Source organism: Cydia splendana, chromosome 1, assembly GCF_910591565.1.
Source record: "Cydia splendana chromosome 1, ilCydSple1.2, whole genome shotgun sequence".
NCBI classification, from domain to species: domain Eukaryota; kingdom Metazoa; phylum Arthropoda; class Insecta; order Lepidoptera; family Tortricidae; genus Cydia; species Cydia splendana.
Window position 1 is genome coordinate 24,825,442 of NC_085960.1, and position 15,191 is coordinate 24,840,632.

General features: G+C 36.1%; 1 protein-coding gene across 1 annotated transcript; it reads left to right on the plus strand.

Annotated features, from left to right (window-relative positions):
- The first annotated feature begins 1,840 nt into the window (after nucleotides 1-1,840).
- Nucleotides 1,841-13,280, plus strand: LOC134797749 (juvenile hormone acid O-methyltransferase-like). The gene is made up of 4 exons (XM_063770111.1): nucleotides 1,841-2,458; nucleotides 3,638-3,809; nucleotides 6,565-6,673; nucleotides 12,969-13,280. The coding sequence occupies exons 1-4, from the start codon at nucleotides 2,097-2,099 to the stop codon at nucleotides 13,136-13,138; spliced, it is 813 nt and encodes a 270-aa protein (XP_063626181.1). The 5' UTR covers nucleotides 1,841-2,096; the 3' UTR covers nucleotides 13,139-13,280.
- Nucleotides 13,281-15,191: the final 1,911 nt, after the last annotated feature.

Here is a 15,191-nt window from a genome sequence, read left to right on the forward strand (position 1 = left end):
ATATTGAAACAATATTATTACTTACTTTAAATAATTATAGACTTATATTCACTAAGTAAACGTCCAAATGCTTGATATGCTAATTCTAATCATCGCTAGCCAATCTAATGCTTCCCTTGTTATGATTAAAAGCTTTTATGTTCTGATTGTTATAATGGGTGCATTACATTTGTTATAATTATTTTTCATATATTATAGTTTGATATATCGTTATTTTGAATAACGTAATAAATGGCATACTACCGTAATACCTAATTAACGGTATACATAATGTTATTATTGGTATAATGGTCTTAAGGTATATTTACACTTCGTCTAATATACATTGCCATAATTATTATATACTCTAAAGCATATTATTTGTTATAACAAGTGACATCACATAATTATTTATGTGGCATAATAGTTGCATGACATAAATGGGTTAGGTTAGGTTGGAACTGCGACTCCGCATAAACGAATAACTACCTAACAAAAGGAGGGTTAGGTTAGGTTAAAACTTTGACCCTCCGTAGAACAAAATACTCTAGGAAAAAAAGTGGTTTAGGTTAGGTTGAACTGCGGCCCCCGCAGAACGAAAACCGTGAAAAAATTGGTTAGGTTAGGTTAGAACTGCGACCTCCCTAGAATAAAATAGATAGCAAAAGCAGTAGTGTGGGTACTAGTTATAAAAAGTATGTAAAACTTTACGTTATCAGTTATCAGTAAATGAAATATGACAAAAAATGTTATACAATATATGTATTTATACTTGATAAAATTGTATGAAGTATTACGTTATACAAAACTATAATATAACAAATGTCATTATAAAATATGTCTATATACAATTTGAAAATTATATACATCTAACAACATCTAGCGACCTTCACCAAGGAGGAGTTTTGGCCGAAGGGTGTCAAGTTCCGGCGGTTCCGCGGCCGGCTCCCTGACACTGCGGGGTTGCGAACTGCATCGCAGCCATAATTGTGTTTTTTAGTTTTAAGATATATTTTGTAATAATATGTATGCTAGTTTTAAGGTATTTATCTATGGGCCAATAGTTGCCTGAAAATAAATGTTTTCATTGTTTTCATTCATATAACATTAGGCATTATATCAATGATAGTTTCGATGAAATCACAATATAATAAAGGAAACGTATAATAACAATTACATTATAACATATAATAATATATCAAGTGGCGTTATAACAAATGTATGATAGTTTTTTTATAATTATATTAAGCATTACACACCCTGTTATAATATAAGGCGGCTGGTGTTAAGTACTGGGACATTTACTTTACCCTAATTCCCGAATATTAGCTTATATAATTGTTTAAAAATATTGTTTTCTTTACTATTACTATATTGTCAGAAAAATATTAATTAAAACTATAATCCGGATATACCTAGCATAATTAACTACCGTTTCATAAATTTTTAAGCTCCGTAACTGTAAACTATGCTGAAAACAGTTAACATTGTGTACCGTGGTTGGTATTGAATACACCCCGAATTTAGAATAAAAAAGTCTGAGTATGTCACTTACGACCCCCTACTAAACAAGATTCACTAAATTATCAAAAATGTCGTGATCGTAAAGGACATTCATAGTGTTTTTGACCAATTTTAAAGGACATTAACTTCTTTCGTATTTAATTTATAGATGTGATCACTAATTTAGGTTAAAGAGACTAATATTTTGAGTACTTTTCTAATACACATCAAAAATATAGCTGAATAAACAAAAAAAATATATCAACATTAAACAAAAAATCGCAGTTTTTCGCGTCTCCTGAAAGGTGGCATTTTGTCCTTTACGCCAATTGAACCCAAAGGTATCGATATGTTACAGAGGAAGAGAAGTGCCTACACCTGATGTAAAAAAAAACCTTATCTGTGGAACCCACCTACAGAACCTCACATGCGTACTGATAAGAGCGAACGCACTCTTGCGGATTTCGTAGGAGTGGATGAGGGCACGGAGTAACATACCACTATATAAATACATACGTCGCGCCTCCGCCGAGACTCTCGCCGAAACCGCACCAAGCACGGTTGGCCTGCGCACGCGACTCCCAGCCCGACTACGCAAATAAATACACGAAAAAATGAATAACGCCGAACTGTACACGAAAAACAACGCATTACAGAAGAAGGATACATTAGATTGCCTCGAAGAATTTGCAGCGATAATTAAGTGGAAAAAATACGGTGCTAAAATCATTGACATAGGTTGCGGGGATGGAAGTACTACCACTGAGATACTGAAGTCCTTTCTTCCTGAAGACGTCGACGCGATAGTTGGTGGAGATTTAAGTGAGAAGATGGTGAATTATGCGAACGAACACTACGGAGGAGAGCGGACGGTGTTCATCCCGCTGGACATCCAGGGTCGGCTGCCGGCCGAGCTGGGCGGCCGCTTCGACCACGCCTTTTCCTTCTTCACGCTGCACTGGATTAAAAGGCAAAAGTAAGTCCTTAGCATATTGTTTGTGCCAACCAATGATTTTTACAAATGAATTACATTGAGTACCAATTACCCTACATAACCCTACCAGTATGTCCTTAACTCTTATATACCCGTAGGTCGCGCTTGAACATTTTACACAAATCAATCAAGTGCATTATTATGTAGTATACGTACTGTATGACGATTTATATATAGCTACATGCATATCTAGTACTTTTAAAATGTCTGCCTGTACGCTTCTACCTTATCTTTCAAACCACGGAACGGATTTGATTGCGGTTTTCATCAATAGATAGAGTTCTTCAGGAGCAAAGTTTAGATTTATAATACGTTTAGGTTTAGTTAGTGTAAATTGGTTGAAATAGAGTCGCACCAAGAAAAGTCTGCAGCGGATTTGATAGCCCACGCAGTCTAAGTGTTATTTACACGTCATAATTTCATAGAAGTTTGACGTTTAAAATGACACTTGCACTGCATGGGCTATCAAAATCGCTGCAGACTATTCACGGTCTGACTCTATGACGATGTTCTAGTATCTACATCTATATTGCACCCGTTCGAATCCGGGGCGGGTCGTTAGTTGCAGATATAGAGAATACTAAACAGATATATTATATATATTTAATTTAAATACATATTTAAATAAATAAATATTATAGAACCTCTTACACAAATCAACCTAGTCCTTGTGTTGTGGGTACTGAGTATTTTGTTCCTAAATTATAGATGTTTATTTATATATAAAGATAAATACTTAAATACATAGAAAACATCCACAACTCAGAAACAAATATCTGTGATAAACACACAAATACATGTCCTTGCCAGTATTCGAACCCGGGATCATCGGAAACATCTATAATTTAGGAACAAAATACCCATTTTCATAAAAAAAAATCCCATTACCGGTATAGGAACTTCACAGAAAACCGTTGGTGTCTATCGAATCTAGATACCGAGAACCACCAGTTTCACAGGCAAGCTCGCAACCAAACCAACTAGGCTAAATGTTTGTATATTAGGGCCACTTGCACAATCCTGGGTTAGCCACTAACTTGGAGTTAACCGTTAACACAGGGTTAATTGTACAGGTAACGCCGGGTTTACCCGGTTAATACTGCGTTAGTGGGTAACCCTGGATAGCGCAAGTGGCCCTAACCTAATGAATTGTCTGTCCAGGGCGGCGTTCAGCAACATATACCGGCTGCTGGACGAGGGCGGCAGCTGCTTGCTCCTGTTCCTGGGCCACATGCCCATATACGACGTGTTCCGCGTGCTGGCGCGCCGCGACCGGTGGAGCGCCTACTTGAACAACGTCGACAGTTTCACCTCACCCTATCACGATTCTCAGGTATTTTTAACGATCTCCAAATTACATATTATAAACTGAAAATACGAGAGAATAGAGAGCTGTAAGGTTAATTGAAATTATTCCGGGAATTAAGTAATTCGGAAAGTCCAAAAAACCCAAACAAAGAGATACACTGGTAACATTAGTTTAGACGCCATGTTTATCTGATTGATTTCCCGCTGCAGTAGGTTTTTGTGAGCTTTCATCACATTTCAGAGATAACTTTCACAAGACATTAATTATTATAAATCCAATTAAATCACAATGACATCAGATTTAAGGAAATGACATACTTTCAAGTCCAATCATGAAAATTACTCTTAACTTACACAAAAATTATCCAGATAAAGGCCAGGCCACACCGCTTGCGTGTGAAGCACGTGTGCGTAGACGTATAACCCAATACAGCTTAAGTATATAAGAGGTAAGCGTACATACACAGTTGCATCGCAAGCATCGCACGCAATGCAACGGATTTCGGTACGCTTTGTATATAAACTCATACATATATGTAATACGACTGCGTCCACTGCTAATCCGCATCGTACGCAGTGCAACGGACGCATCGCGCTACCGCAGCTAGCGGCTACCAGCACCGGCAATATCGAAGTCGCGTCGTCGCTCGGCGGGCATCTATCGACGACTTTAGTTGACGTCATTATGTCCAATCAGTTGACTACATTTTGTAATTTTTACTACATTTTATCATTGTTTTTAGACCACCAAACGAAGGTATATCTATTTAGTAGGAAATTTTATACAAATTATTTACGTAAAAGACTATTTTTTGCTATGGGCTACCGTTTACGAGTTATTTACGAAAAACTAAAATGAACGATATTAGGACTGATTATAAGCAACTTTCCCGCTTTAAAAACTTTTTTAATATGGGTCCTAGCAGAAAGCGTAGGTACAAGGTCTTTTTTGTAGACAATTTTATGTAGATTATGTATATAAAAGAACATTTTTTGCTACAGGCCACCGTTTACGAGTTATTTACGAAAAACAATGAAAGGTCCCTTACCTTTAAAACCCCCCCTACCCGTTAGCTTCACCCCAACCCTCCGGTACTTTTAGTATGTTGTTTAATACACCATTCCCTATTACTATGCCAAAATACTCGACTAATACACTAATTATTTCCCCCGATTGGCAATTTTTGGTTTTCGTTTGGTGTACTATTTACTGTGAGTGTATATTAGGTATAAAATAAATAACCTAACAACCAAACATTTTAAAATAAAATATTTAAATTTATTCTTGACTCCAACTGCTTTCGTAAAGACTAGTGCCTACGCCAATTCTTGGGATTAGTTGCCAAGCGGACCCCAGGCTCCCTTGAGCCGTGGCAAAATGCCGGGACAACGCGAGGAAGATGATGATTCTTGACTCCAACTGAACATACGAAAATTGATTATGATGCTGATTGAAAAACAAAACTTAATTTAAATATCCTTATGATATGTATACCGCATACAAAATTCAAGTATCCTTGCGTATCCTCAAGTAGGTATAACGGGGAATCAATCCGGTGATCCGAGATTAGTGAAGCAATTGGTCTTCGTAGGCAAAACGGCAAATTTTCATTGCGCTCATCTGTCAGTCAGCGGCCCTCTCCTACATGTCATGGGCATTTTTATTTTCATTTTGCACAATTTTTTTTGATACAGTTTTCGTATTGTACGAAGGAACCTTTAATTAATTTGGTCCGTAACGCACTTAGGCAGTTTTATTTTGCGGAAATGAATAACTTTGTTTCACCAACAAGCGAACATGGGATAGCCTTCCCATCTGTGACAACAATTTATATTTACATTTATCGCGCAACCTTAAATGTAACCGTAAATGACCTTGTTATTATTTATTTTTTCTGGTAATACACAATGGTATTAAAACGATACTGAAGGTGGTAAATGTCATTGAAGCATTTAGTAATAAATAAAAATATTTTTTTCACAGTTCTAATTTAATTTGTAAATATGTTACGTATCCATAATTTTGCATTTATAAAATATACCATAGCAAATTTTTGCACATGCGATATGATTGCAAAGAAAGCCAAAACGAGTTGATATCATAGTTGTTTTTTTAATTCATTTTGTTCTTATTATACATATTTGACCATAGTTACAATACAAAATATGTGTCGGACAATGCTTATTGCTCAGTGTCGTACCTACACCTGGACTTAAAAAACCGGGCAAGTGCGAGTCGGACTCGCGCACGAAGGGTTCCGTACCATAATGCAAAAAACGGCAAAAAAAAAACGGTCACCCATCCAAGTACTGACCCCGCCCGACGTTGCTTAACTTCGGTCAAAAATCACGTTTGTTGTATGGGAGCCCCACTTAAATCTAAATTTTATTCTGTTTTTAGTATTTGTTGTTATAGCGGCAACAGAAATACATCATCTGTGAAAATTTCAACTGTCTAGCTATCACGGTTCGTGAGATACAGCCTGGTGACAGACGGACGGACGGACGGACGGACAGCCGAGTCTTAGTAATAGGGTCCCGTTTTACCCTTTGGGTACGGAACCCTAAAAACTAAAATGAGTAACGAAGTGTCTTCGCTTCACTTAGGTACCTACTTAAAAGTTGACTTTTTGCGAAAATTCGAAAACAACGCAACCAATCATGTCTTCATATTTTTTGTTAAGAGCGAGTGAAGTGAAGTATTCAAGTGTTGAAGTTCAAGAGCTTAAAGTAGGTAGTCGTAGGAAATATGTTTAATTTGGATTGTTTTAATATTTCAGGATCCAGAAAACGAAGTCAAAACGCTTATGACGCGAATCGGCTTCAAAAACGTCGAAGTTAGACACCAGGACAAATTCTTCACATTCAGTAGCCTGGATAATTGTAAAAGTACGTAGAAATTGAGTTTTCCAAGTATTTTATTATATATAATGATTTCCGAAAGGTGATGATTATACTCGTAACAGTCGTAACTCATGCAATTAAAAAACCGGGCAAGTGCGAGTCGGACTCGCGCACACCATAATGCAAAAAACGGCAAAAAAACCCGCCCGATATTGCTTAACTTCGGTCAAAAATCACGTTTGTTGTATGGGAGCCCCTCTTAAATCTTTATTTTATTCTGTTTTTAGTATTTGTTGTTATAGCGGCAACAGAAATACATCATCTGTGAAAATTTCAACTGTCTAGCTATCACGGTTCGTGAGATACAGCCTGGTGACAGACAGACGGACGGACGGACGGACAGCGGAGTCTTAGTAATAGGGTCCCGTTTTACCCTTTGGGTACGGAACCCTAAAAATATGAGAATGGAACGAATGACTGTTTAACACACACAGGCAAAAAGTTCTAAATTTTGAATGGCACTCACAAGTTTTATGTTTACATACATTAAAGTTTAAAGCGGTACATACATGTAAAATATAGTGGCTCTGCGAGCTGTAGATCTCGAGACTGGAGACCTTCACTAACGCTCGGTCAATAAAATGGAGCTAAAGGCATATTTTAACATAGTGGCAACATCAGTTTACTTGCCACAATCGGTTTTTTCACAGAATCTTTTGTAAATTTTTGAGGTAGGTATTATGATTGAATATTTATCTGCAGGTACCTTTACCTTTTAATTTCATTCAATGATTTCATGTATGGGATTTTGAGTTTACATTTAGAAAACGTCCCGCTTTGCGCGCTGTTCAAAATCCCATATAAAAATATTAAAAATAGACATAATGCAAACGCGGACGCTTGTGACGCTATCGAATGAAATTAACACTAGGCGTTCTGGTATGTAGACTAGTAGTAAACTGTAGGGTAGTAGGTAGGGTAGACGTTTATGAGTTCTTATGAAATTAAGTTAGTGCCCCAATAATAATCCATTTTCATTCTTATATAGCGAACGGAAAACTATGGAACTCTGGTCCGACAACATGTACCTACTTGGCCGGTTATGTGATTGGCATTTTATAGCGATAAGTTCATATTCGGCCATGTCTTTATACCCTTAAACACTGTGGCATGATGTAACAAGCTTACTGTAAAGTATAGACTATTGAATGTATCTTATCTGTGGTCGCCTGTCATATTCGCACGCTCACTAATAAACCACGTTAACTTACAATGTAGTCTTTTATTATTATAAATATCTACGTTACATGGTGACTTTTTTAAGATTTATTTTGTATCTGAATACAAAATAAATCTTAAAAAAGTGTAAACGAAGAGAACTATAGTGATAAAGATTGTGAAAATGTCCACAAATGACGCAGTGTCTGGTATAAAGCCGCCAGCTAACCTACAAATTGACTCCGACATATCTGCAAGCTGGAAAAAATGGTCGCAACAATTCGATTGGTATGCCACTGCTATTCAACTAGATAAAAAGCCAGCCAATGTCCAGGCAGCAACATTTATGGCTGTGATAGGCCCAGATGCGATCGAAATTTCAATCTCAGCGAAACGGACAAAGATAACCTGAAAATCATAAAAGAAAAGTTTAAAGAGTATTTTGCGCCGAAAACAAACATATCATTTGAAAGGTACATCTTTTTTCGGATTGAACAAAGCGAGGACGAATCGTTTAACGAGTTTTTGACAAGAATAAAAACGCAAGCCAGTAAATGCGAATTTGCTCTTTTGCTGGATGAAATGCTAAAAGACAAAATAGTATTTGGAATAAGGTCCAACCAAGTAAGGGAGAAACTATTAACAGAAAATAAACTCGACTTGACAAAAGCGATAACTATATGCAAAACAAGTGAACAAGCTTCTAAACAACTGGACGAGTTCGAAGGCAAAAATAAAACAGAAAAAATCTTGACAGTGAAAAGTAAAAACGCAAAAGAAGAGCAAAATGAGAAATTCGACTGCCGGCGATGTGGTACAAACCATGGCCGCAAAGAATGCCCAGCTTTTAACAAACCATGTACACAGTGCAATAGAAATGGTCATTTTGCTAACATGTGCAGAATTAAGAAGAGATCTAATACTAAAAAGAAAAATAGAGTGAATGCATTAGAAGAAAGCTCAGATTCTGAAGAAGATTTATACATATCTGCAGTAAGCGCTGATGGAGAGAAAAGCTGGTATGAAGAAATAGAAGCTGACGGTGTGAAATTTAAAGTCAAACTCGACACAGGTGCAGAATGTAATGTTATACCTAAATACTTGCTGGACCAAACAAAGGCAACTTTGAAACCAAGCCGGACTAGAAATCGCATATCATATTCAGAGAATGAAATGACGGTTCTAGGGGAGGTGGACTTGCCATGCAAACTAAGAGATGAGTGGGTAAATATTATTTTCAAAGTCATCAAAGAAAGACGCACATAAATTCTAGGACGTAAGTCCTGCCAAAAGCTAAGACTTGTCGCCAGAATCAGATCTGTGAAGGAAAGTCAAGACATATTTGAAGGTTTAGGGTGTTATAAAGACTATGAATATGATATAGACCTCATACAGAACCCAAAGCTGGAGATAAAACCATCGCGAAGAATACCACATGCTATAAGAGAAGAGGTAAAGCAAGAACTTGACAGAATGGTGAAGTTAGATGTCATAAAACCAGAAACAGAGCCTACTCCTGCGGTAAGTCCTATGGTAATTGTTAAACAGAAAGGCAAAATAAGAATTTGTATAGATTCTTCTGATGCAAACAAAAATATTCTGAGACGTCATTTTCCACTAACTACTATAGAAGAGATCTCTGCCGACATTAAAGGTTCTAAGTTCTTTGCATTATTAGATTGCACAAAAGGATTCTGGCAAATTAAACTTTCAGAAAGAACTCAAAAAATTCTAACTTTTGCTACACCATGGGGAAGATATTCCTTCAAGAGGCTCCCCTTTGGCGTTTCATCAGCACCTGAAATATTTCAAGAAATATTAACAAATTTGCTCAACAAATTCAAAAATGTGAGAGTATCCATTGATGATATCTTTATACATGCATCTAGAGAAAAACTACGCAAAACTGTCAATGAAGTCATTGAAGTGCTAAAGAAATCAGGCTTTAAACTTAACAATGACAAGTGCATTCTGGAAGCAGAACGAATTAAATTCCTTGGTCATATCGTTTCAGCCAACGGACTTGAAGCAAACCCAGACAAAGTAGAAGCCATACAAGCAATGAAAACACCAACAAACAAAACAGAGCTACAGAGACTACTAGGGATGATCACATACTTAAACAAATTTATTCCTAACATGTCAGATTTAACAAATCCACTAAGAGATTTGTTACATAAAGATACAAATTTCACCTGGGAAATTCATCATGATGAAGCTCTCAAGAAAATAAAACAAGTACTTCAGAGCCCTCCAGTACTTAGACTATATGATGTGAATAAATCTGTAACCTTATCAGTAGATGCGAGTTCAAAGAATCTTGGAGCGGCACTTCTTCAAGAAGGACAACCAATAGCCTATGCAGCAAGAGCCTTAACAAAATCTGAACAGAATTACCCACAGATAGAAAAAGAAGCACTTGCCATACAGTTTGCTTGTAAGAAGTTCCATGAATATGTTTATGGTAAAGAACTAACAGTGGAATCAGACCATAAACCACTTGAGACAATATTCAAGAAAAATATACAATCCGCTCCAGCAAGGTTGCAACGCATATTGTTTAACCTTGCACCATACTCACCAAATGTTATATTCAAGAAGGGCACAGAAATACCCTTAGCTGACTTTCTTAGTAGAGACTGTGATGCATCTAACCTGAAATATGAACCAGAAGAAAATCTAAAAATTGCAGTTATACTACCTATGTCATTAGACGCCAAAGAACAATTGATTATTGACACAAAAGAAGATCCTCATCTACAGTTGCTCCTTAAGACAATAATGGAAGGATTTTCAGAAAATGTTAATGAACTCCCTAAAGAACTACATCATTATTTTAACTTTAAAGAAGAATTAAGCTATTTCAAAGGAATTATTTTCAAAGGTGACAAGATTGTAGTGCCAAAATCACAAATTCCCAAAATGCTAAAGATTATTCATCAAGGACACCTAGGCATACAAAGCTGTCTAAGAAGAGCCAGACAATTTCTTTACTGGAAATGACAATATGATGACATTTTAAAACTAGTCAGAGGCTGCTCCGTCTTCGAACAAACACAAAGAGACAACACCAAAGATACAGTTCTAGTAAATAAGATTCCTACACTTCCATGGCAAATAATTGCATCAGATTTATTTGAATTGAAAGGAAAAACTTACCTAGTAATCTGTGACAGTTACTCTGGATATTTAGATTTTCAACAACTAAAAGGTCAGTCATCATGTGAAGTAATTGAACAACTTAAAAGATGGTTTTCTGTACATGGAGTACCGGAAGAGCTACAAACCGACAACGGAACACAATATATGTCTAGAGAATTTAAGATCTTTCAAAAAGAATGGAGATTTAACCATGTTACATCCAGTCCACATCACCATCGAGGCAACGGGCTTGCTGAAAAAGCAGTTCAAACAGCAAAGAACTTACTAAGAAAATGTAGCATTGACAAGTCCGATGTTCAACTGGCTTTATTAAATTGGAGAAATACACCGAGAAATGATAATTTAGGCTCACCTAACCAACGTCTTTTCAGCAGAGTAACTAGATCTCAAATACCTACAACTGATAATCATTTAAAACTAAGAATAATGCAAGGAGTCACAATTGAACTACAACGATTAAGAGAGTAACAAGTGATGTATAGTAATAAACATACTACAAGACCGGTCAATTTTGACATCAATGATAAAGTCAGACACAAAGTTGGTCACCGACATTGTGAAGCAAAAGTGGTAGAAAAGCCAAAAGATCTACCGAGATCAGTCATAATCGAAACAAAGAAAGGCCAAACATTTCGAAGAAACTACAGCCATCTGCACAAGACACAAGCAGACATAACCACCCAAAGAGTGGTAGTACCAGAAACTAATTATAGAAATGAACCAGTCATACTACAGGTTCCAGAAGAAGCTCAGTTACCAGAGGTCCTGAATTCACCCCTAGCATCACCAGGCACTTCTAATCAGGCTCAGACTCAGAGGCAGACTCAACCCATTCAACCAGTGACTGTTCCAGCTCCACAAACATCAAGATCTGGCAGGATAATAAAACTAATAAATAGGCTTGATCTTTAACAATACCTACTTAAATTATTATAATATCTTTATCATGTTACTTTAACTATTTCAGAAATTGCTTATTGATTTTAAGAAAGACATTTTAATTAGATAACTTTAGTATAGGTATATAACTTTATTGTTGCATATGTCTGTTTGTAAGTTCAAAGTCAAAGTCACTTTAAACTTATGTTCTTTCTTATTTTTAGCTTTTAGTTATTAACAAAGAAAGGGAGATGCAAAGTATAGACTATTGAATGTATCTTATCTGTGGTCGCCTGTCATATTCGCACGCTCACTAATAAACCACGTTAACTTACAATGTAGTCTTTTATTATTATAAATATCTACGTTACACTTACATTTTACTGCTGTTTAGACCGGTCTCTGGGTAGAAAATAAAGTAGATTAGGTATATAGTCATAGTGCACTTAGTAGAACCAAAATAGTACCTACGGGCTCTGCTCCTTTAGGCCCCAATTGAATAATGAACTCTTCAATGACTATAAGTATTTATTTTCGGACGAAAAAGTACATTGTTAAGTATTGATTGATAACGAGAGGTCACCAGACCCTCTTCCTTTTTTCTTCCTCTTCCGTGAACAATAGTAGTAAATTTTAGTTTATAATTTGTATGTTTAATCTATTGTAATCTAAATGTTTTTAATAAAATCACCTATTTAACGTCATAGTAGTAAAGATAAACAGGAAGGACAGAATCTAACTGATTTGGCATGTCGTGTGTTGTGGGTAAACTGATATTGAATAATATGTACATAGTTAAGGATCTCCATATACTTTCCGAACAAAACATTCTAAATCTAAATCAGACTTTTAGGAGAGAAATCATGCCACAGACACACAAATTCCATTTTTGTATTCCTAAAAGATAGAAAATGCATGCCCGTGTAGGTAAAATGCATTTTGCGGAGTTGGTCAATTTCGTGATGCACACTTAATTTTCAGTGTTCTCGGCATTTTGTTGTCTGTACATGGTTGTGAATGTCACGAACTAATGTTTCTTATGTGTTATTTCAATGGGGTGTATAATATTTGTCTATTGCAGAAGCCGTGAAAGCCGTAACACCATTCGACATTCCGGAGGAGCTGTGGCCAGAGTACCTGAGTGACTACCTGCAGGTCGTGCGCGACATGCGCATGATGGACATCAACAACAACCAACACGAGTCCATAAAGTGCCACTACAAGGTCATCGTGGCCATGGGTACTAAATGATCGCTGCGACACAACTTCTGCTCATTGTCGTATATAGGCTAGTTGACTAACGACAGAAATCGGCACATTAAAAATAAATTATGATCACGAGTACTTCACTAAAGCATATTTCAGAGGATGCTTAGACGATATAACCAAACGGAGACGCCATGTCTATAATGTTCGGTACAAAATAGTCTGCCGTTTTTTGCGGGGGAGGGGCACATCAAATGTATACATAACGTAAACATTGCCATGTCAGATAAACGTCAGTCCATACATGTGGTTGACATGTTGTTGACCATTGGCCGCCTATTTTCGACGGGAACGCCTGTTAATGACCACTCCGTTTGGTTATATTCTCTAAGAGACGATGTACATTTTTTAAACGTCTAAGTGATGATTGGTGAATGAAAATGACCGCTACTTGTTAATTAAATGTTAGGCGTGTTTAACTAAGGTCAACTAGCTTATCATTGTACCTGGATATTTTCCCGAAATTACGTAATAGGACGTTCCTTGAAGTACAAATGTAACAGTATTACAATTGACATTCACGAGTCTTAAAGCATTTAGTAACTGGAGATGTCATCGCTGTCATTTTCTTTACGAAAACAGGGCTAAGACCGCGAAAATCGAAGTTCGCAAATTGCGTGCATCTTTCTCTGTCACTCTAATTATGCCTTCATTGGAGTGAAAGAGAAAGATCCCCGCAATTTGCGAATTTCGGTTTTCGCGGTAGCCCCCCAGTCTGCCGATTTTTAGGAGGACGTCAAATGTATTGCTATTTCTACATGATTTGTACGTAAACGTACGAATAGCCATGTCAGTCCATACAAAAGTTTGCACAATTGTGCAAGTTTTTCGGCAGAGGGGTAAGCTCTTAATGGCCACTCTAGTTATTAAATGCTCTAAGTCACGAGTTCATGACTGTGTATTAGGGTGGGTCATTTTTACTTTTTTTTTAATTTAATAGGGGGCACAATTAAAAAAAGGTGCCATTTGGTAATTAATTATTGCACGTATTTTTATTTTATTTTTAGCTTTAATTTTACTGCCTCCGGATTTTAGTCAAAGTTTTTGTTAAATGTATGGACATTATGAAAAAAAAATGTTTCATTTTGAGTACTTTTTAATTTATTTATTGGCTCTGAACCTTTACCATGCTATTTCGAGCTAATAATGGTATAACTTTTTAGCTAAAGTTTGAATAAAGAGACGATACATAAATATACTCCGCAGACCATACAAAATATAATAATATTTATACGAAAACTTTGAAATGGATCCGGAGGCAGAAAATGAATTCCGGTTACAGAATAATTTGAAATACTGTATATTGGCATTATTACGCAACTTTTTGTAACTGTGCCCGAAGGATAACTAATACTTTTTTTTTCTCCATACACGAGTGACCCACCCTACTGTGTATGTAATGTAAACCTAGGTATAGGTAGTAACTAGGGGTAGGATAAGAAAGTATGGGGAAGACGAAATTTAAGACTTACAACCAATGTCAGCTGGAAGTACACTACACCTATCCCCTGTAACACTACCGTAATAATTACTAACTTATAAGTTTTGATAATCAACATTTCCTATGATTTTGCGATTAAAACATAAGAGCATGCGCGTTCAGTTTGTGATTTTACAACAGTAAGTATATAAGTATGTATTTTACCAACTCGGTATTAAAATGAACAAGGGTGCCTGACATTGATAGGCCATTTTCATATTTTGGTTTACCGTAAAATGCTACATACCTACCTACATTAATGAATCATCTGTATTATTATTTATTACACAAATATATGACTTATTTGTTATTTAATTAACTTTAAGATTAATTTATTTAATTTTTAAGAATTGATTGTTAAATTGTAATACTTTTTTATCTAACTATAAATAAATCCAAATGCATAATAGTAGATATCTACATCTACTATTATGCATTTGGATAAATTGGTTTAAGAATTGTTCTGTATACATTTAGATAATAAATACATGTAAAAAAATTCACAACATTGTTTTAACATGCCTGTGCCAAACAGAGGGTGTCGGTAATTGTTAGTCT

Coding starts and splice junctions, on each gene's coding strand:
- LOC134797749 (XM_063770111.1), top strand. CDS start 2,097: ATGAATAACGCCGAACTGTACACGAAAAACAACGCATTACAGAAGAAG. Junction 2,459..3,637: donor CACTGGATTAAAAGGCAAAA/GTAAGTCCTTAG, acceptor TTGTCTGTCCAG/GGCGGCGTTCAGCAACATAT. Junction 3,810..6,564: donor CACCCTATCACGATTCTCAG/GTATTTTTAACG, acceptor TTAATATTTCAG/GATCCAGAAAACGAAGTCAA.